The sequence below is a fragment of the Rhipicephalus microplus genome, unplaced genomic scaffold (assembly GCF_043290135.1).
Source record: "Rhipicephalus microplus isolate Deutch F79 unplaced genomic scaffold, USDA_Rmic scaffold_14, whole genome shotgun sequence".
Taxonomy (NCBI): domain Eukaryota; kingdom Metazoa; phylum Arthropoda; class Arachnida; order Ixodida; family Ixodidae; genus Rhipicephalus; species Rhipicephalus microplus.
In genome coordinates, this window is record NW_027464587.1 from 30,511,876 (window position 1) to 30,539,050 (window position 27,175).

The 27,175-nt window shown below is 45.0% G+C and overlaps 1 protein-coding gene across 4 annotated transcripts in view; it reads right to left on the minus strand.

Moving 5' to 3' along the window:
* Positions 1–27,175, minus strand: part of LOC142784523 (uncharacterized) — a 29,921-nt gene continuing 2,746 nt past the window's right edge. The window contains exons 2-3 of one of the 4 annotated variants that reach the window (XR_012888668.1): positions 14,511–27,150; positions 4,077–14,450 (exon numbers count right to left, since the gene is read on the minus strand). Coding sequence is in view for 1 of the 4 variants with exons in the window: in XM_075882943.1 (XP_075739058.1) it covers positions 22,158–22,634 (477 nt within the window). In the remaining 3 variants the exon portion in view is untranslated. Of the gene's footprint in view, positions 27,151–27,175 lie in introns of all 4 variants that reach the window. The other 3 variants (XR_012888670.1, XR_012888669.1, XM_075882943.1) reach the window with 3 other exon arrangements.

The window sequence follows — 27,175 nt, forward strand, 5'->3', positions numbered from 1 at the left end:
TACTAGCAACAACATGTTTATTTTCGACATCCAAGCCGCTTTTAAGCCATAATCGTCAGGCGAGCAAGCAGATAAGCACGTGTAGTCAGATAAATGCACGACAATGTCATCTACCTACAAAGAAAAACGATAAATAGGACAACAAAAAATCCTCACAGATAAAATCCCGTATCACTGCATACGCAGAAACGCCAGTTCCTTGGGTGACAAGGCAATTGAAGGCTTGATGATACATACATCTCCAAGAGCATCAATAAGCTCGCTTCTATGATCAACCAAGTCATCTCATCCTTACGTCGACCAACAATGATTGTACTCTGGAACAAAGGCCAGCACCCACACGCGTGAATGTGAAGAGCGAGAACACCTTCTGGTGGCAGTTTATCCGCCTTGTAATTGTGTTTTCTCAATCGCTCATTCACACACCTACTGGTTTGGCCGACATATTTTTTTCCCAAATGTGAACAGAATAAGATAAATGATGAATGAAATGCACTCGACAAATTGGTGTGTATGACTTTTTGTGCACAACACCCTTTCCCCACGTGACGGATTCGTCAGCACACACAATTTCCCAAGTTTATCACGTACTGAAAATAGCACCCTAATATTGTCCCGAAGTGCCACTTCCTTTAGGTTATATGACAGCTGGTGAACATATGGAATTATCGCCGTGCGTCTTGATTTTGCGGGTGAATAGACATGAACATTGGCTTGAACTCGCACTAATCCTTTTCAACTCTTTTTCCGCAACTGAAACTAAAACATGATCCGGATAGCCCGATCCTTGCAAACGTGTGATCTGATTATGGAAGCTCTGCTTCATAAGGTGCGCGCATGAATTGTTCAATGCGTTTTTGAGACAAGTCGTCGCGATGGCTCTCTTGGTTAGTTTGGAATGACCGGAATGAAATGGGAGTAAAGCTTTCTGAGCACGCGGATCATAGCACCAGCATAGCTGGTTGTCAGAACACTGAACACTTAAATCTAAAAACCTTATTCTTCCGTCGCTAGGACCTTCTACTGTCACTTCAAGGGGCTTAAGACCATCACGAAACACATTCAACACACTAGTACTCTCACTTTGGAAATTTTCCCCCGAGCTGTCAATGAAAATAATAAAATCATCTACATATCGGAACACTTTCTTAGCTGTCGTCTCTGCGAGACGATATGCCACAATTCTCTTGCTCTTCCAAAACTTAGCTTGATACGTTTGTGATCACTACCCAGACTTCTGAAGCCACCATTATGTATGTGCATTCCCCGGAGCTTATCATACATCCTATGTGACAGCAGTGCATAATTTATCGTTGACTGCAGCCTTCTTACCTCCCATGCTATTTGCCCTTCACACTTCTCATTACTGTTACAAATGATCAAATCATGCCTTTCACATATATCCATGATCATTTGCCTGTAGTCAGTATACCCGTTTATATCTTCTACGTGCGCATTCGTATCTCCTAGTATAATTACCTCGCACTCTCCACCTAATTCCTCAATGTCCTTTGGTATACACTCCACCATTGCCTTGTTTTCCTCTCTCGCCTTTGCTCCCTTCCACAAGTACACCAAACCAAGGAGTGCCATCTGCCCAGCTACTTTCCCTCTTAACCATAAATGTTCCATGCATACCTGCTTGACTCTTTGCCAACCAATGTTCTTATGTATGAATGCGCCAATTTCACCCCCCTTTTTGCTGCCTTCTGTTCTATTGCAATATTCCCATACGTAGTCCGTATTGCAAGGCGGTTGCTCCATGTCCTGAAGATGTGTCTCCACAACCCCATATACCATCAGCTCCTCCTGCCTCAACTGCTGTTCTATCTCTTCCCACTTTAACCTATTCCTGCCACCCTGCATGTTAATATAACCTACGTATGACCTAGCACGGCCCTTGTTCTTACGTCGATTTCTTCTCCCACGAACTCCGTGTGGCTTGATTATTTGTGTTCCTTTAGAGCCATCTTTGGCTACACTGTTGGCCTCAGGGCTCTGGGTCCCCCTAAAAAAGCTGTGGCTTGATAACTCATTCTATTACCGACCCTCCTGCCGGTCGCACCACTGTAGTGAATGCCATCCTGTGCAAAGAGAAGAGCACCGGGCTCGTATACGCCTTGGTTCACCTCCATTACGCTGTATCCGAGTTGCCGGCTCAAACCCTTGATCACACAATTGACCTCCACTAGCCTCCTTTCAATCCCACGAGACTGCCCCCAGACCTCTGGGACTGTGCACATGGTCATATGCACACTCCCACAGGCTTCTCGGAGCTTATGCATCCCATCCTCGGACTGTCTTCGAAGGTTCTGACTCTTGCCCTTCAACACATTGAGCCCAGCATGAATAATGACGAGATTTTCACCCTCAATGCTGTTCTCTACAACCTCCTGAGCTTTGGCCAGCGCATCCACCATGCTCTCTGACTCTCCCATCTTCCTTCACTGCCTTGAATACGCCATCCCTACCCTGGCCACGTTAGAGCCCCCACCACCAGGACCCTACTACGCTCCAATCACTGGCTTTCTGTTTGTGATGGCGCCCCTGTTTGCTTCAGCTGTTTCTCTCTCAGCCGTATGTCCTGTGTTTCTGCCCTGCTCAAAAACTGCCACGCCACCGAGCTGTATGTTCTCGGAGCCTCCATGCTGGGGCCAGACACTGCGGCCCCCTTGACCTCCCTTCTCGCCTATTCCTTCCCGCCTGTCACCTTCTCCGCTACCCACACCTTCTGTCTCACACCGCTCGGGGCCGGGGCAAAGCGCCATTAGCTCCTTTACCCGCTGCTCGAGCTCGGTCCACCCTTCCAGTTCTTTTTGGAGGTCACCCTTCATTTGCTCCATTGGGCTGGCGGTAGCCTTCTCCCGCTCACGCGACGCTCCGAGCTGTTTTTGGAGTTCTATCCTTTGCTCCCATTTCCCCTAAACTCCCCATGAAGCCCCTTGATGCTAGCCTCCATGCGCTGCACGGACGCCTTCAGTGCTTCGCACAGCCTGCACTCGAAGCTCGCCTTCTGCGCGTCGGCCAAACTCGAGAATTCTGTCTCGTCCAAGTAGCACCAGCGCTTGAATTCTTCGCACTGCACCAGCTCACTCTTGCCCGCGGTTTTCCTAGCCTCCTTAGCCATCGCCCGCCCGACCATCGTACCAAGCGCCAGACAGCCCTACGTTTAACAATAATCTCGCTATCCAGCCGCCTCCGTTAACACTCCTACCTCAACAACTGTTAGAAGCTGCTGCCTAGCCCGCACACACACGTGTTCAATTTCGCTAGCAGACCCTCACTGTGTCCCCTTTGTGTTCGGCTCTGGCTGTTTAACAACTAACCTGGTGCCCCGAACTTCTTCAAAGCAGCCGTCTACCCCGTTCACGTGGTCTACGTCCCACATCTACAGTACTCACAACGCAAGTTATTGATTAGGAGAGAAAAATATTAATGGTGTTTACAACCCACGAAACACGAGAAAAGCTAAAAAACTTCCAGTAAATGTTCAAAAATAATTGTCGAATAGTATATAAGAAGTCTTGTTGAAATGTTACTTAAACCTAAGCAGCTTGAAAACCTCCAGAAGCTGTGCTAACGCCACGTTATTATACGGCTAAAAAATTTCTAGCAGAAGTCTAAAAAACGTCTTTCTAGAATTTTTAAAGAACCTTTATAAACGTTTACTGTACTTTTATTATCAGAAGCCTAGTAAACTTGACAAGATTGTATAGAGACTTTTGCTAGATCTTTTAACGCCTTTTCTAGACATTTATTTTTTATGCAAACCAGCTTGTTGAGCGTTTCTTGTGGCTAATTTGCTGCACCCTGTCAGCGTTTCACAATTGGTGCCTTTAGCTGTTCACTGTTTAGAATGACAAGTAGGGACAGCAACATAATTTGGCATCAAATTGTTGCTGGCACTATTCTAATCAGCAAAATTGGCGCCATATTTGTTGAAAGAATTATTTAGTGACGGCCGTCTATTGTTACGATAATCTCTTTTACTTGGAGACAAAAAAGGCTTTCAAACGTCAACTGATTATTGTTTCTGGTGTTGCCTGGAATGCATCATACTGCAAATCCAAAAAAAGTAAATGCAAAATTTTAATAAATCTTGTTGCATACTTGTAACCTTCATTATACATAACAATGACTGCAGACTTTGTCCCAAACTTGCATGCTTTACAGTATCTGTAATTATACAAAGCAATTTAAGGGCTGGCCAGGTACTTGTCCAGGAACCTGCACACATACAAAAGGCACAAACTGTTCCCTTTGAGCAGACTTCTATCAGTACAACGAAATTTAGAAGGCTAGCTTAGCAAACACATTGGCCCAGTAGCAAATATATAAAGGTAGAAAATTTGTTACACCCAAAAATCAGCAGTCTAACAAATGATTTTTTTCTCACCCCTAAATTTAGGTGTGTTAGAAACATGAGTATTTGAAATTAATGGGTTTCGCCACAAATCTTTGTTTAACAATCAAATTGTGATTTTAGCAACACACCATATTCTAATTCCAAACCAAAATACTCGCACAAAAGACACAGTGAAGTTAAAAACGGCGCAGTATTCGAGAATGCCTTCTGTCAGTCATAATTAACAATGTTAAACGTAGTTGGGTACCACTAATATATCACAAATGGTTAGGTATCGGCAAAGTTAGGTATGATTAAGTATGACATTAGAAAACCACTTGATTGCACTTACAGCATTAAATTCGAGAAGAGAATGAAATAAGGTTAGAATAACAATAAAACAAAATATTCTGTCAATATTACAGTGAAAATAAAGCCATGGATCTACTACAGCCTTATTGCAATGCAAAAAGTTAAATTTTAAGTGAACTGCAGATTACACACAAATTAAACATGACATAAAACCTTAGAAAGCAGCACTGACACACTCGGAGACATGCTTTCTACTTGTAATGAAATTCAGCCTTAAAAACAGAAAACTGCCTTTGCAGATAAGTTATGTGTCCAGGGGAACACAAAGTAAGACAATAATGCTGTCAGCTGCCCAATCAACTAAGAATGCCGAAATTTTAGTGCCTACAATAAGTGGGTATGTTTGCATAGATCAGTTTGCGGCAGTCGTGTTTCTAGACACTCCCACTTGGAAAAATCCTTCGAGCATGTCTATGCTCTGAGATATTCCACTCAGAAGTTTAATGTGCTTTTCATGATTAAGCGATCAAGGCAGTGAGGATCAGCAAAACATTAATCCCTGGAGGGACGATCAGTCAGTGCTTGCTATCACCAGCCGGTAGTAAAAAGGTAACCATTATAATGCTTGTCTATGACTTCGATCCATGGTCAGATTATATGCGGCACCTTAGGGAGTAGTAGCTTTGTGCTAGTGCTCACTGTCCTGCATGCATAATGATACAAACCACAGCTATACTTTCAAGTGGGATATCTGAGCACAGGCATGCCAGAATTCTTTGAACCTATGTAGAAATGTGGCTGGCTCAAAATTTTATTACGTTCATGGCCGCCTGCTGCAGTCACTAATAGGTTCGTTATTGAATCTTATTTTAGGGCACGGCTGACAGTGATAACTATTATTGCACATTGTGCTCCCCTGAACACTTAGCTATCTGCAAAGGTGACTTTTACAAACACAACTTACAGAACTGACTTCTTTAAAGAAAAACAAAAGGCTTAATATTGAACAGATGGAACATGCGAGCTACTTGAATACAGCAACTAGGTGGCTCAGAGAAGTTCCCTTTTCATAAGAAACACAAGTCATGCGCAGCTGCTGTACACTCAGGAGCCAACTTTTCCACGATTCACCATTGATGACAGGCTTGTCCGGAATTATTTCTCACTCAGTTCGTACGAGGTGCATGCATAGGCTGCAATAGAAACACCACAAAAACAATTTAGTGACACGTGTCTCTTAAAAAAACTGAATTTGTCAGTATATTCAAAATTATTTGGAGCAATGTATCTTAAAACAAGCAGAATGTACACAAACTAGAGATGTTACAAGCAAAACTTTCTTGATGTTTTTGGCGAAGACAGTTGCAACCTTATGACAGAGATTGCAATTTCCACGTTGCAGATGTGTCAAAACCATGCTTGAATTGCGCTCGTGCATACTGAGTTGAAAGCAAATTCAATGATACCTCGACACATGCATGATGATATGCACTTTCATCAAGTATCCATTTCAGGTAGCCTATGTTATTGAACATGAATTTGATTTCAAATACAACTAATGTAGCTTTTTCAGGCTGCTCACACTGGGACATTTATACTTATAATGTCATAAATTGGGGTCAATAAATTACTATTGTGGGCTGCCAAATTATGGTCGTCAGTTTCAATGATTCTGGTTGGCTAAAACGGTAGTACCCCTCACTCAAGCACCACAGGCTGTCAATACAAAAAAAAGACATATGAGGCGCCCATCTTGAACCACACACCATTCCAATAAAGCATACAGGCTTCTACAAAGATCTCCGGAAACCAGAATCTTGGAAGCTATTGACCGCGGTTTAGCATTAAGACCTGATGAAACTGATTTCGAAATTTGTATAATTCCTTCAGTGCCAATAGTTTGAAATATTCCCGTCTATATTTATTATTCTCAAATAAATATGGTGTCCAATTTTACATTTTAAGGGCAATACGTGCAAGACTTATGCATGCTTACCATGATTTTTAACATTATCAGGTGTTTTGAGTGATAAATAAAATATTGATTCTGTACATACCACAGATTCCGTCAACATCTATAGCGCATGCCTAGAAAGTTTGCTTTATCCAATATACTGTTAAGCTTGTCATTAATCAGAAAATTTCATTGGAGGTGGTGCTATAGACTATTCCTAATGTACATACGTGTAAAAGTGTTTAGTCAAGTTTCAACACCAAGGTTGGGCGAGGTGGCGCCCGCGCAAGTAGGTGTTTGGTGTGTAGCGACACCACGGATCCGAGCCAACGGGGGAGTTTCTACTCTCTTTCACGCCTAGCCGTGCGTGGCTTTGCCGTGTCCGGGGAAAAGGGGATCTTGGGGTTTGAGCCGACGCTGGGCGATTGGACCTTTAAGGCCCCCCGGCAGAGGCAACACACCCCTTTGGCCCCGGCTTCACGTAGATGGCACCCCTGGGCTGACCCACCCAGGGGAAATCGGCAGTCGCCTTTTTGCTCTCTCTCCCTACATCTTTTTTTTTATCTCTCACTATTTATCTGTCCTGTCTTCTACTCTCTTCTGTCTACTTCCAAACTTCCTGGCGGCTAGGGTTAACCCTGTGCAAATAGCCTACCTTGGTCTAGGCGCATTGGGTTATGACAGTGTTGTACGGCTGGCGTCTGCAGGTTTTAGCATCCACAAACGTGTAGCGTCTCCTCGTTGTTCTCCGTGGTGGGTGGCCGCCAACGCTTCTGAAGAAAATTAAACTGACATGCATAGAGCGTTTCCCTTATTAAGTGATCGTACCGCCTTAAAGCGCGTACTCACCGAAGATTTAGGTTTTTTCAACCAATCAAATGAAAACTTCCCCCATTTTCATGTTATACATAGTGAGATAAGCAGCAAGCAAGCCAGAACCGTGTGCCCCTTTGTAGTAGCCAGATGTCTCACAGAAACTCTTGGGGCCGGGTACAGAGTTACCAAAATGGCCTGCGGAGACCTCCTCCTTGAAGTTCGAGAAAAAGAACAGTTTGAGAAGCTACAGAATCTTTCAACTTTTGGCGACACTCCGATCGCTGTAACGCCACACAGATGAACACAACCCGTGGAGTAGTATCTGATGCTTATTTACTCGGCTTGACCGAAGAGGAACTTCTGGAGGGGTGGAAGAGTCAGAATGTGACCAATGTACAAAGGATCATCATCAGAAGAGACAACAACGTAACACCAACAAAACACCTAATACTCACGTTCGCTTCCAGTAATCTGCCAAAAGTATTCAAACAGGGTACACGAAGACGTCGATACCTAATACACACCTAATCCACGTCGTTGTTTTAAATGCCAGAGGTATGGCCACGGCTCACAAAGCTGTCGTGGTCACCAAACTTGTGCACAATGTGTAGTGTCAGGGCACAATTCAGACAATTGCGAAGAATCATCACACTGTGTGAACTGTGGCGGAAATCATGCCGCATACTCACGATCTTGTTCATTTTGGAAAAAAAGAAAAAGAAATCATCACATTGAAAATTTAAAAAATTATCACGTTCAAAGAAGCAAGACGAAGAGTGTCGCCATTTTACGGCGCTACATATGCTGATGCGGCGCGTCAGGGGGCAACGCCGCATCAGCCCTCGCCACTCCTTCGGCCAGCGAAGAGCGAGCCGTCGGCTGTGGCGCCTGCCCCCAAGGTGGCAGTAGTTCAGTCTACTCCGCCTCCTGGCGAATTGAGGCCGGATACTCCAGAGTCCTCTGGTCTCAAGGCCTCCCCTCACCAGGCGAGGCCTCAAATCCGAACCGCCAGCTCGCATGTGGGCGCACCCAGTGCCTCTGAGGAGGCAATTAATACTACGGTACCCTTGGTGCCAAAAGTGGGGCGCGGCTCCTTGGAGCGCGCCAAGAAAAATAAAAAACCAATAACAGGGCTGGACGACCATCCTGCCACCTGAATTAATGAGCTCACTCCAACACAGGATACTCTTTGTACACACAGCAGCATCTCTCTTGTTCAAATATGCCGACAGAAATATTACAGTGGAACATCCGAGGCCTTCTTCGAAACCTCGATGACTTACAAGAACTCCTCCATGGACACAATCCTAGAGTGCTGTGTGTACAAGAGACACACTTAAAACGAACAAACACAAACTTTTTAAGTAACTACGTAATCTTCCGAAAGGATAGAGATGATGCCATGCCACCATCTGGTGGTGTAGCGGTTATATTTAGTCAAGGTATAGCATGTACACAATTACCCCTTCAGACTTCCCTCGAGGCGGTGGCTGTCCGAGCAGCTATTCTAAACAAACTCGTCACCGTCTGTTCTTTGTACATACCTCCACACCACCGTCTTCAAAAACTTCAATTCCAGTCTTTGATAGACGAACTACCTGAACCTTATCTGCTCCTTCGAACCTGAATGCACATAGCGGTGTGTGGGGCGATTCTCGCTGTGATGCACGAGGTCGTCTCATTGAACAATTTCTCTTCTCTTCCGGTGCCTGTTTGTTGAATAGGAAAGAGCCAACCTACTATAATGTCGCCAACAAAACTTCCTCGTTTATAGACCTCAGCATCGTATCACCATCACTTCTACACCTACTGAAATGGAAAGTCATAAATAATCCATATGGAAGTGACCATTTTCCTGTTGTGTTGAGTTCAACAAGATATGAATGTCCTCCACATGTTCCCAAATGGCTGATAGACAAAGCGGACTGGGAACAGTTTCGCAACACTACTCGTTTAGATTGGACTGACATGTGCAGGTTAGGTATAGATGAAGCTGTGCAGTACTTCACAGCATTTCTTACTGACGCAGCGGCCAAGTGCATACCGCAAACATCTGGAATGCCTTGCAAGCGACGTGTCCCATGTTGGAAGACTGAGTGTCGGAATGCACGAAAGGAGCAGAACCGGGCATGGAGGTTGCTTCAGAACTCACGGACATTTGAAAATCTTGACAGCTTTAGGAAAATAAAGTCTCAAGGCAGGAGAACGCGTCGGCAGGCCAGAAAAGAAAGCTGGCACAAGTTTTTATAAGGGATACGTTCATACACACAAGAGGCTAAAGTCTGGAACATGGTTGGTAGGGTAGCAGAAAGACAAGTACACTCACTCCCACTCGTAAACACACAGGGTGACAGCCTGTAAGATCAGGCGAAATTCCTCGGTGCACACTACGAGCAGGTGTCTAGCTCGTCACACTACACTGAAGCTTTCCAAAGATACAAAGCAAAGATAGAAAAGCAGAAACTATAATTCAAGTGCACAAATTACGAGGCATACAACCAATCTTTCAACTTATCTGAGCTACAAACATCACTAAACTCTTGCAGCAATTCTGCCCCAGGCTACGACCGTGTCATATATGAAATGTTGAAAAACCTGCCGCTCAAAACGCAAAAAACTTTACTCTCCCTATACAATGCTTCTGGCTTTCAGGTACCATCCCTGCTTCCTGGAAAGAGGCTATTGTTATCCCTATTTTGAAACAGGGCAAGGACCCTTCCTCAGTATCAAGTTACAGGCCCATTGCACTAACCAGCTGCCTTTGTAAACTTTTTGAAAAAATGATAAACTGCCGACTTTTACATTTCCTTGAAACACACAATCTGCTTGACCAATTTGAGTGTAGGTTTCAGAGGGTAGATCCACCACCGACCATCTGGTGCGTATTGAGGCACAGATCCAAGACACTTTCGTCCACAAACAATACTTCCTCTCAGTGTTTCTCGATATCGAGAGGGCTTACGACACAACATGGCGTTTTGGCATTTTAGGAGACTTGTCTCACCTGGGTGTGCGCGGTAGAATGCTTTCCATAATCTAGAGTCCAATCGGAAATTCCGTGTCCGCGTGGGCAGTATTCTCTCGCAAACATTTGTGCAAGAAACGGGAGTACCGCAAGGTGGTGTACTTAGTTGTACGCTTTTTATTATCAAAATGAATTCCTTGCACCTGTCCATCTCCCGCAACATGTTCTATTCCACATATGTCGATGACGTCCAGCTTGGCTTTAAGTCATGCAACCTAGCAATGTGTGAGCGGCAGGTTCAGTTAGGTTTAAAGAAGGTCTCCAAATGGGCAGAGGAAAACGGATTCCGGCTGAACCCAGAAAAAAGCACGTGTGTCTTGTTCTCCCGAAAGAGAGGCATGCACTCAGAACCCGACTTTGAACTGAACGGTCAACGTCTGTCTGTCAATGCGGAGCATAAATTCCTACGCTTAATCTTGGACACCAAGTTGACCTTCGTATCACACATCAAGCATTTAAAAACAAAATGTTTAAACGCCATGAATGTTATAAAAGTGTTGTCACGTACTACGTGGGGTAGTGACAGGCAATGCCTCATGAACCTGTATAGAAGCCTCATTCGCACCCGCCTAGATTATGGGGCCGTTGTTTATCAGACTGCGACTCAAAGTGCTTTGAAGATGCTGGATCCCGTGTACCATTTGGGCATCAGCCTTTCTACGGGTGCTTTCCGCACCGGCACCGTAGAAAGCATTTACGTTGAGTCAAATGAGTGGTCGCTTCATCTGCAAAGAACTTATATGTCCTTTCTATATATCCTTAAGGTGAAAGCAGACAAGAAGCACTCCCTCATAATCTACTAATAATGATATGTCGAGCTCCATTCTGTTTCAAAACAGGCCTTCGATGAGGCAGCCCTTCTCAGTTCGCCTGAAGAGTCTAGCTGAGGACACTGGAGTGTCACTTGAACACAATTTAATGGCTCCTGTAGCATACCCGCCATCGTGGCAGTGGCACACTATAGATTGCGATGTGTCTTTCCTAAAGGTTACTAAACATGCGCCTATTCCCCATATCCGAACATACTTTTTGGAACTTCAACACAAATACACACGTCCTGAGTTCTTTACAGATGCCTCTAAGTCTAACTCCTCTGTGTCTTACGCTGCTGTTGGCCCTTCCTTTTCGGATGCTGGCCCTCTACATCCAGGCACAAGTATCTTCACAGCGGAAGCTTACGCGATACTTGTGGCAGCTAAACACATCAAACAATTACAAATACAAAAAGCAGTAATTTACACAGACTCCCTCAGTGTGGTAACGGCTCTGCACAGTCTTAAAAAACAAAAAAACCCTGTCTTCGTCTCACTTTACTCCATTTATGCACACTCTACACACTCAACCAACATGTTGTAGTGTGCTAGATTCCAGGGCACCGTGAGATTCAAGGCAACGTGATGGCGGATCAGCTTGCTGCATCCGTCCACGAAAGCACCGCCACTACACCCACATCAATCCCAGATCTTCATCTTAAGCCGTCTCTCAAACGAAAGCTCAGGGACTACTGGCAGAGCAAGTGCGATAGACAAATACAAAACAAACTACACGTTATCAAGCCACACCTTCGCCATTGGCCACCAGTATCAAAATCACGTCATACAGAGGTAACATTAACGAGGCTCAAGATAGGACATACATACACGACACACCCATATCTTTTGTCCAGTGGCGATCCACCATTGTGTGATAGATGTGGTGAAGCACTAACAGATATTCTTCATATTTTAACGCAGTGCAAACAATTGGACACTCTGAGAAAACAACACTTTCCATTACCCTACCGACAACATATACCTTTTCACCCTGCAATGTTCGCCGGTAGGGAACCACTTTTTAGTCACAAATTATTGTTAGCGTTTTTGAAAGAAATTCTTAGTTTTCATATCATATACCCGGGCATTCCGTAGCACGACCTCTCCAGAGAGGTTTTCGCTGCGGTGGCTACACAACAAAGCACTTGCCTCACGTCCCTTGGACGCAAGGGTATGAACGAGTGAGGCACTTGTGCTAATGCCATACATGTCCACCATCGTTTTTATTATCACTAACTTTCGTCATCTATTCGCACCACACACACCTTTCACGGCATGGTCATGCTTTTATTACTTGTATGTTTTTACCCGCCTTACCGCGTGGAATTTTATGGCCTTTATACAGCCGCTTATCACAATCATTGCTCATATTTTTAATGAAATGAACTGGCGCTCTTTGGCCGTGAAATGGCGCTTGCGCAACAAAACATCAAACATCATCAAGGTTGGGCGAGGTGCATAAAGCATTTAATAAACCAAATCAAAATACAAGCATAGTGGAAACAAGCAGAGTAAAATCGATGGTGCTCGAACAGTTGGACTTATGACTGAATTAGTGCTCGCAAAGTAAGATAAAGCGATTTGGCCACATCTAGCCATGAAATAATTGATCTAAAATACAATTCAGGATAAACGAATCGCTTAAAATGCATGGATCAGGCCGCGTGAGTTTATGTTGCTGGTTTATACCGAAAGATAGAATTTTACTAAACGAGCTGCATGAACACTTAAGTGTAGGTGCAACTTTTGCCAGCCTTACCTAAGATGATGCAACACGCTGCACACGCACACGCATCAACTCGAGTATCATGGTTGTTTATAAAGACGCGTGCCGACGCAGATGTACACACCGGCATACATTCGGCCACTCGCAAGGAAAAAAAATGAGAGATGCCAAACAGAGCCTTGCCAAAACTTCTCTGATAGTAGTTATAACGTACAAAATACTGTAGCTGTATAAAATGGAACGTACAGAAGATGAAACTGCCTCAGATACATTCACTTCAATAGCGCACAATTTGTAAAGAACCCCAGGTGGTCTAAATTTCCGGAGCCCTTCATTACGGCGTCTCTCATAATAATATAGTGGTTTTGGGACGTTAAACCCCACATATCAATCAATTAGCGCACAATTTGAACAGGCATCAACGCCTACAGCTAACAAACGCCCCAGAATCAATAAACAAAAGTAGTGGTCGCTCGCTAACAGGGCCCCCCTCCAAAACCAATGTTATTGTGGATTATTAAAGCATGGTGACTTTAACTTTAAAGTCAACTAAATAGCCGAGGCTTAATGTATATTTTATTTATGCGGCTACTGAGCGAACTCATTTTCGCGATATATCTGTCCACATTATATGATTCGGACAATTATCAGTAATGATTTCTTCGTAAATAGTGTGAAATAAGCATGATTTATTACTCATACGTACATAGTGGCAGATTTCACAAGCGGGGGACTTTACGGAAAGTGGTTTTCGAGAAAGTTTCGGTATATTTTCTAGAGAGCTGTTGAGATCTCCAGCCCAGTTGGCCAAGAGTGGCCTCAGCAGCTTCTTGATAAAGAGCTCACACAGTTCTTCACAGTGGTACGGGTCTCTGCAAGCGGAACACCACATCAGAGGGCAGCTTGTGAGGTGTGGAAGTACAGCACTTGAGAGCAGCTTGCATATTTGTCCACAGCGACGGATCTCTGCTGAGTGTAGCGCTTTTTCAGCGAAGGTACAGACCAACTTACACAACCAGACAACTTGAGGTCGGGTGTAGCTGAGCCCTCCTTAATGAAGGCTGAAGACGAACTGGTATGCATCCTCGCGTGAAGCTTTTCCTTTCAACTGCAGTTTGCACGCTGGGCATGTTACCTGCAAAGTCAAGAAGTCCATGTATTGCATTTTCATTTTGTGCGTGCGTGCTAAATCTGGTGATGTAGTCGCCAAAAGAAATCTTACCTTTTCTTCACAAACGAAAGCCAAATATCCGACCAGGTAAACTAGCGTGGTGAAGTGAAATAGGACGGGGACTTCATCGTACTTCATAACGTGCTGAATTTTTCACAGCCCAGCAAGAGCTTCATTAGGAATGGCTGGACTTTTTGCTCCATGGAAACTCTTCGTAGCTCCCAATGCCGTTTGGCACTCCGAATCAGAGGGCGCATTCCCGCTTTCTGGTTGCCTCTAAAATGCCAACCTGCTCATATTAAGAAAATTTTACGTTCTGCACAAACAAAACGCATGACGCTAAACGAACCTTTAGCAATTTCTCTGCTGTGAAGACTGCTGTACTGGCGTCAACTCGGTCGTTGCCACTATTGAATTGGTGGAAGCAGCTGAATAGTGACTCAACTGGATCACTGTTGAGAGCCCACGTGAAGGTGTACTTGAAGCTGAACATAGTAATAAACTATTATATAGAAAAACTTATTTCCAAAACATAATGAGCCATTAGTTATCAAAGTTGAACAATTCATCTTTCTTTAAAAGTTAGTATACTTGCCCGACGTCATTCAGGAGGTACTGCACAACAGCAACCGTCGATCTTGTCGTCATGATGGTTGCTTCATACTTCTCCTTAGTGAGGGACTTTGCTCGACACTTCGCGCTTTCCCGCTTGATGTCCTCGAGATAGCCAATGAAGTCTACCTCAAGCCATGTGAGTCGATCGTCTTCACTTGTGACGAACGGCATTTGCCTAGATTTCCAGCCAGATATGTCATGTAGGTCATACCACATCCCAACAATTCTCATGAATGTGATTGTTAATCCACAATCCCTGAATTCCGAAGCCCTCTCGTGAGCTTTCGAATTCTTCTGAAGGAACTCGAGGCTGCTAATTACGGCAGGTGAAAGTACTACGATGGCACGAGACACTTTCATTTTCTCTAAATTGTTGAACTCAACGTGAAATCAGCTTAGCAGTCGCGCTGGCTTGACGAGCAAGTTTTGCTGAATCTCATAGAAAGCCTTTAGAAAAACGCCTTTTCAAATTTTCACGGTTCCGTCAAACATCTCTCTTTCTAGCAGATTTGTTCTTAGGTTTTCGATGAGGTGGTTAGGGTCAAATGAAAGGAATAAGGGGTCATTTTCCCGTACTGAATGGGGCACAACATGCTGCCGAGTGTTGTCATCAGACATTCCTCGAAACATGGCGGTGTTTTTCTGACGGTTGTCCGTCACAATACGAACAACAAAAAACCCTGCGTCCTCAACAGCTTTCCGCACGTTGAACATCAGGCTGCGGAGCCGGTCATGTTTTCAGGTTCCTGGTGAAAAAATACCCGACCAAAATCACGTAAGCCGTGGAAAGCCCACGCAAAACAAAACAAAGGAGCCTGTTGGCTATTTCAGTGGCACCGCCAGGTTCAGGTTTGCAGTCGATATCAACGAGCCCGAAAATTCTATCAACTTGACGATCATAGATCACTTTCTGCTGTATTGACATTTCGTCAATGATAAAGTTGCAGTAGGGCTATTTTTCTGACTGCAAGCCTTGTCTCTCTACTTGGAGCCGTTCCCTTATCAGGCTGGTTACACCCGTCTATCCCATGGAAGATCCGACAACCTTTTGTAGGGTGCTTCGACACGGCAGCTTCAGCAGCTTCCTCCCCCGTATATGATCGTAGCTTTTGCAAGATGTCGCCTTCTACACATTCCCGCAGCGTGGGCTCCTGCCACGTTGGACGCGTCATATAGAAGTTGATAATTTGTTCCATGAAAAATTTCACAGTCCTATCTCCTTCATGCGCGGCTGTCGCAAGGGCCTTTAGAGCTTGCACAGCACGGTTCTTTTCATATTCCGCAACTTTTTCTCGGAATTCGTCGCAGTTTTTCTGAAGTTCTTGCAAGCGCTCGTTCAGTCTCTGCACATTCACTTCCAGGCGATGTGCATTTCGTTTTGTTTCTGCTATATATCCAGCCAGGTCGAACGTCATCTGGCCTTCTTCATGTTTTAATCCGCTTTCAAGGTGTTTCTAACCACCCGTAGACTCGCCCGAAGCTGCGTTTTCTTGTGTCTTGCACGGAGAAATCGAGCGGCCGTGTGACTGGTATTCAGTGGCTGTGCCGTCAGCATCAGGTTCTTCTACACAAGGTCGTTTTCTTTTTTTTTCTGTCACTAACACCAGTTTCCTTAAAATTCTCGCTTTCATGGGCGCACCACGTGGCAGACGAAGAAGGCTTTTGCGCTTCTTGCTATTAGAAGGCAACATGTAGGTTGGGTAGGGCGGAAACTAAGTTGGCACGGCTGTTGGCAGCAGCAACTTACGTTTCATGCCTACCTTGTATTGTAGCCGTCTGCTGTGAAATGAAGCGAACGCATGACAGTCCTGCAGCTGGGCTCCCAATGGCTACCATTGTCACTCCCTTCTCGGGAAATGTTCTGCAGCCAGGCATTCCGGAGGTTTTCCTTGGACGGCGGCTCATGGTATCGCAGTTCCGGGTTTCGTGACGCATTTGACTTACAAAGCGGCACACAACAATTTTTAAGCATCGTATGCACTGCCATTCATCCACGGACCTAAATGAAGTCCAGAAAAAAAAAGGGCATCACATGCTGACCGCACGACGGCAGGATACAACTGTAGCAAAGTAGGGAGGATTAGCGGGATTCCACTTTCGCGCGATTCCACATGCAGGTGCATGGATGGATGGATGGATGGATGGATGGATGGATGGATGGATGGATGGATGGATGGATGGATGGATGGATGGATGGATGGATGGATGGATGGATGAATGGATGGATGGATGGATGGATGGATGAATGGATGGATGGATGGATGGATGTGGCTGTCCACTTTCACACTTGGGTCCACTTTCAAACCCACTCCACATCCTGAACAATTTACAGTCTTTTTAACCATGTCTTTCTGACACCAATTGTCCCTATACTCGATAATTACTAAACTCGAGCCCTTCACTACGAAAAAAAAAGAAAGTCTAAGCTCTACTACAAAAATTTGCGTGTTCAATGTACGCGCATCTCCCCCACGGGGTGGCAAATGAAAAAAACCAACAAAAAATTCAAACACACACACCCGCACTAATAAATACCTGGTGACTAGCCTCCGAAAAAGCCGTACCGTATTATAAGTGCTACGAATATTTCAACTGCTGCCTTATAATTATAAAGGCAAGCTTAAAACATGCAAAAACACATATATGCGCAGTAGATCGGGAGCCCTCCAAAAAAACACGTCCATCCACCGTGACAGCCCGAACCAAACCCTCCCACTTCGCCGATATGCAGCGCTGCCACCTGCTACCGTGGCCTGTAAGTGGACTTTCCCCTTCACGCACGCTCTTGTTCGCGAGCCGAATCGGCGGGCCGCACCAGAGGGAGAGATCGAGCAGCCGTGACACTGCTGAAGTACTACAGAAAAACTGGGTCCCTGTGTAAACAAAAGCTCACTTATCGTTCACATGGTAGGAAAAACGTGGTGAGTGATAACAAAGCGCTGACAGCAGCAGTGTGGTACATACCTGGCGAGTGCTCCACGATATGAACCCACACGTCTTCGCTTAAGTATAGCGCATCTTCGTAATCAGCAGCACTTGCAAAACACAAAACACGAACACAAAGCGCAAACACACTTTTAAAACACGAGAGAAATCAACTGAAACCCGCTTCTTCAAGAGGCGACTGAGTGGCCGGTAAACACGTCCAGACAAGAAAATTGCTCTAGCCACGCAGGCGCACACCGCATTTGTGCATTTTTTTCTTAATGCTGACTAGAGAGCTCAATGATTACATTTAAGTATGTAAAAAGTTATGTAAGAATATATACTACATAAATATGTAAAGAGAATGGTATTTTGGTTCAAAAAAAGAGAAAGAAACTTAGAAAACACCCCCGAGACCTCACCGCGAATTCTACCAAAGTTCCAGAAAATAACTTTTAGTAAACGTTTTAAAAAGGACTTCTTGTAAAGAACGTTTTTTCAACATCTTCTAAAGAACTTCCTTTGAAAAACGTTTATTCAACGTCAAATACTATACCTAGATGTCTGGATACCTTTCTCAACGTTTCGAGAAGTTCATACGACGTTTCGTATTTCTTGGGAAACACAAAGAACAAAAGGAAAACTTATCGCTTGATCTCTTGTTGCACGCTGGTTCTGCACCAACGGACCTGCTCGACCTTGCACGACCTGCACTCGCTCACCTAGATGAATGGATGGATGGATGTGGCCGTACCCTTTAGATCGGGCGGCGGCTAACGCCACCTAGCCTTAATAGTTAGTGAACTCACCACTAGATTTATCTTTTTTTCCCTATACATAGTAAAGTTGAGGTCTGGTACTTTGCAGTGAAGGGTTTAATTTTCACTCATGGCTTTAGCCACCAATCAGACAACCTTCTTCTACTTATGTCTACCCGCTTAAAGTCTATTTTGCCTTCCCTGTCCCTAAACCCCGGTGCTTTGAAAAACTCTGTGCCTTCATCCTGAACTATAGGGTGAAGCCCTTTACAGAACATTATCAAGTGTTCGGCAGTTTCCTCTTCCACTCCACATGCATTGCATACCGTGTCTACCTCTTCGTATTTGGCCCGATATGCCTTAGTTCGCAATACTCCCGTCCTGGCTTCAAACAGTAGAGAACTACCCCGGGTATTATCATAGATCCTTTCCTTGGCAATTTCCTGCTTAAAAGTTTGATAGATCTCTTGTACGGACTTGTTAATCATGCCGATTCTCCACATGTCAGTCTCCGTTTCCTTCGCTTTCTTCATCTTGACCGATAGTTCTTTTTGGTTTGGCCACCTGCTGTTTTCTAAGTATTTACCAGTCAATTTTCTGGTTCGCTTCCTCCATTTTGTATCGACATTCTTCATGTACAAGTAGCTGAAAACCTTCCTAGCCCAACGCTCCACCCCCATTTCTCTCAATCACTTCTCAAATGTTATCTTGCTGCTAACTTTTCTGCTCTCAAATGATGTCCATCCCATATCACGTTGTACTCCCTGATTTGGTGTATTCCCGTGAGCTCCAAAAGCAAGCCTACATATTCCACGTTGCCTAATTTCTAATCTTGCTTGAACTTCTGATGTCATGCACTAAACCGCAATGCCAAACGTCAGACCAGGAACCATGACCCCTTTCCATATTCCTCGCACAACATCATACCTATTGTAATTCCACAGTGCCCTATTTTTCATGACTGCTGCAATCCTGTTACCTTTAGTCGTCACGTATATTTTGTGTTTCCTTATTTCCTTAGGTACTGGGTCCCATTGCTTATCCATACGCCCAGATATTTGTATTTATCTGTTATCCCTAGCGTGACCTCCTGTATTCTAAGCTCACCACCTTCATTATCATTAAAAATCATGACTGCTGATTTTTCCTTACTGAATCTGAAATCTAATCTATCTCTCTTATTACCGCAGATGTCCATCGATCTCTGCAAATCTTCCTTGTTGTCCGCCATTAGCACTACATCATCTTCGTAATTAATGCTGGTAGTGCCTGATCAATGAGTTTTCTTTGTTTGACGAAAGAGAGGTTGAAGCCAAGTTCACTTTCCTCTAATTTGGCCTCTAATCCTTGTAGGTACATCATGAATAACAAGGGTGACAGAGGACACCCCTGCCTAAGCCCCCGTTTCACCTCTGTGGGCTTGGATACCTGTTTTTTCCACTTTATAACCACCTTGTTTCTTTTATAGATTTCCTTTAAAAGATTAGTCACTCCATCTTCCACACCTAGTGTGTCCAGTATTCCCCACAATTCCTCTTGAACCACGCTATCGTACGCTCCCTTGATATCCAAGAATGCTAGCCACAGGGGCCTGAGTTCCTTGTCTGCTATATCGATGCACTGCGTCAGTGAGAACAGATTGTCTTTCAACCTCCTGTGTTTCCGAAACCCATTCTGTGTTTCCGAAACTTAGCACTCCTTCATCCTCTGTCCATGCCTGCAGTCTTTCCTTTAAAATCTGCATCGCCAGCCTGTAGGTCACTGATGTCACTGTTATAGGACGGTAGTTGTATAAACAACTACCGTCCTATAAACAACAGGGGGACAAAGCTGACATAAGTCAGCTTTGTCACCCTTTCCTTTATAGATCATGCTCATCCTGCTAAGTTTCCATCCATCGGGAACTTCACCATCGATTATTAGTTTGCTCACTGCCTCTCTCAAAGCCTGCTTAGACTTCGGACCTAATGTCTTTATCAGCATAATTGGAATGCCATCTGGGCCTGTTGATGTACTACTAGGAACCCTTTTCTCAGCCCTTTCTCACTCTCGTTGTGAAAATGGAGCCATTGCACCACTTGATTCATTCTTGTCTATTGTGGTGCATAAAGCACTTCTTTGTTGAAAATTCTCTGTCACCCTTGTTCTTATACAATAGCTTCGTCCCCTTCTAGCCTAGCACCTTGAGCTGTAGTTATAAACCTCTGCTCTAGGCTCGTCTCATTTCTTAGGGAGTTCAGATGGTTCCAAAATTTCGCAGCTGCCTTTCTATCTTTTTATGTACTTCTGCCAGCCACTGAGCTCCCGTTCTTCTAATCTTTTCATTGATCAGAAAGGCTGCATCCCTTCTACAGCTTAGAAAGGTTTCCCATTTTCTTTCAACATCATCTGCTGGTTCACCCCGCTGCTTAGCATGTCTGTGTTCTCTAGAGGCTTCCTGACGTTTTGCTGTGGCTCTCTTAACTTCCCCATCCCACCAACTTTTGGGTTTGTGTCTTCTTTTTCGGGGTGACTTGTCACGCGTCTTAGCAAGCTCTAGCTCAAACAGTCTAATCAGATTCGTGTATGTCCACACTTTTATTATCCTCCATGATTACTTTCTCAATTTGTTTAGTGGCTATTTCAATTTGCCTTTCTGAATAAAAAAAATTTTCCTGTAGTTGCTCATCTTGTCTCCTCACCACTTTCACTGCTCTTCCAAAACTTCGCTTGATAAGTTTGTTCACTACCCAGACTTCTGGAGCCACCTTCATCTATGTGCATTCCCCTGAGCTTATGGTACATCCTATGTGACATTATTGCATAATCTATCGTCGACTGCAGCCTTCCTACCTCTCATGTTATTTGCCCTTCACACTTCTCAGTACTGTTGCAAATGATAAAATCATGCCTTTCACACATATCTATGATCATTTTGCTTGTTGAGTCAGTATACCCACCTATATCTTCAATATGCGCATTCATATCTCCTAGTATAATTATCTCGCACTCTCCTAATTCCTCAACTTCCTTTGATATACACTCGACCATTGCCTGGTTTTCTTCTTTAGCCTTTGCTCCCGTCCACAAGTACACCAAACCAGGGAGTGTCATTTGCCCTGCCACTTTCCCTTTTAGCCACAAATGTTCCTTGCACTACTGCTTGACCCTTTGCCAGTCTGTACTTTTATGAACGAATGCCCCAATACCCCCCCCCTTTCTGCTGCCTTCTGTTCTATTACAATATTACCATACGTAGTCCGGATTGCAAGGTGGTTGCTCCATGTCCCGAAGATGTGTCGCCACAACCCCATATACCATCAGTTCCTCCTGCCTCAACTGCTCTTATATCTCTTCCTACTTTAACCTAATCCTGCCACCCTGCATGTTAATATAGCGCACATCTGACTTAGCTCGGTCCTTGTGCTTACGTCGATTTCTTCTCCCACGGACTCCGTGGGGCTTGAATAAGTGTGCCCCATTAGAACCGTCTTTGGCTACACTGTTGGCCTCAGGGCTCTGGGTCTCCCTAAAAAAGCTGTGGCTCGACGACCCATCCTATTACCAACCCCCCTGTCCGTTGCACCACTGTAGTGAATGCCATCCTGTGCAAAGAGAAGAGCACCGGGCTCGTATACGCCTTGGTTCACCTCCATTACGCTGTATCCGAGTTGCCGGCTCATACCCTTGATCATACCGTTGGCCTCCACTACCCTCCTTTAAGTCCCACGAGACTTCCCCCAGACCTCTGGGACTGTGCATATGGTCACATGCACACTCCCGGAGGCTTGTCGGAGCTTACGCATCCCATCCTTTAACTGTCTTTGAAGGTTCTGATCCTTGCCCTTCAACACATCATTGAGCCCAGCATGTATAAAGACGAGATTTTCGCCCTTGATGCTGTCCTCTACAACCTCCTGAGCTTTGGCCAGTGCATCCACCATGCCCTTCCTTGACTGGGCCTCCACTATCACTCTCCCATCTTCCTTCACTGTCTTGAAGATGCCATCCCTAACCCTGGCCATGTTAGTCTGCTCCCGTTCCGCCCTAAGCTCCCCCTGAAGCCCCTCGATGCTAGGCTCTATGCGCTGCACAGCCGCTTTCAGTGCCTCGCACAGCCTGCACACGAAGCTCGCCTTCTGCGCGCCGGCCAAACTCGAGAATTCTGTCTCATCTAGTAGCACCAGCACTTGCATTCTTCGCACTGCACTAGCTCACTCTTGCTCGTGGTTTTCCTAGTCTCCTTAGCCATCGCCCGCCCGACCATTGTACCAAGCGCCCGACAGCCCTACGTTTAACCCTAATCCCGCTATCCAGCCGCCTCCGTTAACACTCCTACCTCAACAACTGTTTGAAGCTGCCGCCTACACCACACACATACGTGTTCAATTTCGCTAGTAGCCTCTCACTAGGTCCCCTTCGCGTTCGGCTCTAGCTGTTTAACAACTAACCGGGTGCCCCGAACTACTTATCAGAGGAGGGGGCACCGTCATCATCTTCATCGGCCGCCGATTAATAATGGTGCTCTCAGGTGCATCTGCATGCCCATGCGCGTTGTTCGATCCTCGTGCGTCGTGCTCCGTCGTCACAATGTAAGAATGTGTCCGCACTCTAGAATAAAGCCCACTTCAGTTCCTAAAGTCGGCCTGAATGGTCTTCATGTTGTTGTTTTTTTTTTGCTCGCCACCACACGCATGGTTATAGAGGACCTAACCTCGGTCCGCACGCCCTACGTGCCACCTGGAGTGTACGAACGCGATGCATAGGCTACTTGCGGTACCCAGCTCGTCGACCACTATGCAAAGGGGTTTATTAACGATACCAGGTTGTAGACAGGCAGCTGGTACAGACGGAAATAGTCGAATGGGCCCGGCGACCACAGCTTGTGCACACCGCTCGCGCTTCGCACTAAGGGAGGTCCCACTGGTGATTACCTTGGCAATAACAATATTAGCAGAAGACAATTCGTCAATACATCATTTACCCCATACAAGCCTACAGTCTTGAGCCTGTGATGGCAGCCAGAGGTCGGCCCGTGAGGCCAGTAACCAAAATTGCCCTCGGCCAAACCTTCTTAACCAAGCTTGGGCCATGACCGGCTAGGTTGGTCTTGCATGTTGGGTCAGCATAGGGCCGAGATCGGTATTTTCTGTGGGGTGGCGTACGTGGTGCAATACACAATCCTCTCTCCTTTCTTCAACAGCATGATGCATGGCAATTTTGCAGTGTTCGCATAACAGCTAACTGGAAATAATCTGAATCTGGGAAACTTTCGAAACAAGGGGGGTGGGTGGCGGTAGGCACGCCGATTGACCACCTCCCCCTCCCCCCCCACTTAGCTTATTTTTTTCGCACAGCCATAGCGACTCTGTTTTACTCGGTTACTCGATGTGAAAACATGACCAAGCAGACTAAGTTTGTCCTTAGAAGTAAAAAATAAATCCCTCGGCATTAATTCTCTTCTCCCAGCCCACTTCTATCGTTTTACTAATTTCTGTGTCCCCAGAATGGCAGAGATGTCAGTGCGAAAGGTGTCCAGCAGTTGATGGAGATGCAAAAAGGTTTTATTGGCTATCTCAACAGCAACAGGTACAAAGTCCAGTCAAAAATTGCTGGAAAAAGACAACAAAGAAAAATAAAACATGTTGGGGGGGGGAGCAAACAAACAAAACTCAACAAACAGAGACCCGCGTGCGGGGTGCGCCTGCATTTGCCATGCCTCACTACGGCCCCGTCGGCCTTTTATCTTCCTCGCTCTCATTCCAAGGATGCTTGACTAGAACCCTCAACAAAAACTCCACCAGTGGACATACGGGGCCGTTCAAGCAGCCAGCCGCCCGCAGAAACAAGCGCACGGCTGTCACGTGGCCCTCAACTCTTTTGATTGCTTCCAGCTGCAACGGTGCCCGCATGTGGTGAGCTCGCAGAAACAAACAAGATCATCTTACCTAACAGCCAGAGAACTTTCCAAGATTTTGTCTGACTGTGACGAATCAACCAACTAATAAAAGCATAATTTTTCAACAAAAAACATTTCACTATACAAAACTAACATTTTCTTTATTGCATAGCCCGACTTGCCCTTGAAAACGAGTCTGTCTGTCTCTGTGGCGAGTCCATGCATCTTACGAAAACCAAGAGACCAGCGTTTGGTGCACTCAGGGTATTTTACAGGCACTCTTTAACATCTGTCAAGCAAAGAGTGCTTTATGATCGCAGTTAGAACAAAGATAAAGAGCAAGAGTGGCAAGTCCACTAATTGTTGTGCAAAATATCCTCGAGAATTCAGTGAGGTCAACCGTCACCATCTAGGTCTATTCAAGGGGTTCCACAGCTTGCCAAAATGAGTTAATAGGTAAGCAAACCTTACCAAAGCCTGTCAGTGCAAGCATAATGTTCGTGTAAAGATTGTGCAAACAATATGTGCCAGCAATCCATGGCTTTGTCACGCCCCTGGAATGTACCATAAGGCTTAAATGACAAGCAGGCCTGTTTCAAGTACAAAAATTTTTGCAAAACAGTACCTGACTGCTAATGATAGCTGAATATGTCTTCACTGCATGGTAACCATCACGTGGTACGTACTCACGGCAGCTAGCAAGCATGATTATCAAAATATTATAGTGAGACTTTGCTTGTCTTGCGCACTAGACGTTATGACAGGTCAAATCACTCTTTTTCAAGGGCATTACAAAATCCGAGCAAACATGCTGTTGTCTCGACCAATATTTTGTGAGTCTCCTTAGCTTCTGCAATATAAATTCTACATTTAAGTCATCATAAGCATAACCAGTCAAGTTCGCTGAGAGCGCATGCAGCAATCGCTGCACAAGCACAATGTATGCAATGCAGCAAAAACTCATAATGAAATAGTATTCAGCATAAAGAAGTCTTCGTTATACACGACGATTGTTATAAGCACAAGAGAGAGATATTTTCACTCTATCCGATGACTCCATACATCAATGACTGCTGTATCACAGCTATATTGAATTTGCCTTCCACATGGCACTAGCGTATCCCTTTTAGCAAACTGCTTCCGCAGAAGTTCAGCCACTTAAAGCAAGAATAGAACAGCCATCTAGAAAAACTGCAAAGCAGCACTTTATCTGAGTGCGACATGCAATGTACACCTTACTGGTTTTGACGTGAACGCAAGTTCACACGACGTCACAGTTCTAAAAGCAGCCTTTGAAGACATACCGTGATTGAGCATGAGTGCTACAAGCGTCAGTGTGCAAAGATATCACAGCAACTACAGAAAACTATGGTGCCAAAACTCAACATGAAGAAACAATCACGTGTACTTTCAACAGCACAGCATGATGATGGCCACTTGGCTTTTCAGCCACACACTCTCGGCATGCTTGACTGGCATTGTGAACAGACCATTCGAGTCGAAACAAATTGGGTGCACACTAGCTCAGGATGATTCGTACGAATGAATTCTCATTTACTGCGTGCAGCGGCACGAATCTAAAGCACTTGTGTAATGCCAAGTTTATCCATACAACTAACTCGTCCTTTCCATTGTGGCCATTACACTGCAGCATTCATGGTGCAAAGTTGTGCCACCTCTGTACCAACAGTTCAAGATGGCTGCCATGCAGCCTAACACTCTTGTTAGTACCACCTGTAACAATGGTACAAGAAACACCACAGCTTTCATTGCACAGAACCACACCCTGGACACTCTGAGGCACCCGACTCGGGTTCAGTTACAGTTTTACACCCAAATTGCACGAAACTGCACTGTTGATCTTGAGGGGTACGCTACTAGAAGAAAAAAAATGGGAAGTTGCAGCCAGCGTCGCAAAACAACATAACCGTAGCGTTCAATGTAAACGGGAACCTACTCACATTATACAATGCTCTCCTGAGCAGGAATTGTGAAAAACTTGAGTGCATGAAAGCTACCTGGTCTTCTCTAAGGCAAACTGTCCACCATAATCTATTCCAAAACGAACAGCCGGCATGCCAGATGTGGCTAAGTGCTGAGAATCTTCAGTGACCACCAAAACAAATCTAAATGAAGCCTGATCATTCCACAAATTTGTCATATAGCTGGAGAACCTTTCAAGTGATGAAGAAAAATGCTGAACGGAAAATGTCCCTGGAGCCAGCATGTGGGCAGGAAGGAGGCTGCTCAAAATTTCAGCAAGACGGCTGCTCTGAGCTTGCTACGCTTTGTAAGAGCAGTAGCCTCAATCTCGTCCCAAGGCAGACAAGTCTTGTATAACATAATTGCCGCTGATATGACACAAAAATGCAGCAAAAAAGTGTCACCGACGATTGTCTCATGTTCGCACCCAATGTCATACAGCAAGAACTACGTCATTCTCCTGAACTGCTCTTGCTGAAAACATTGGCTCTACATACTAGCGACGCTCTATGTTCCATGGCCTGCCATAACTGCAAGTAGAAATGTTTCAGCAAGGTTAGTACCTCTCAAGTCGACAGGGCTTCTCAGTGAAGAGGTGCTCTCAAAAAATTTCCCTCTTGAATGGCTTGAGGTACTCGTTATGCACAAGTCAACTGCACCGAAGAACCTACTCTCGCAATGAGCAAAGCACAGGCTCATTCTATCTGCATTGCATCAACAAACCTGTGACACTCGGGGATTAAAACAAGCTGACGAAGTGTTAAACGTCCCTGGCACTGACATCTGGAGCCTCACACTGGATTCTCAGACAGGCAGAGTACGGTCCACTCCTAGTCTGTAGGGGCCTCTACAGAG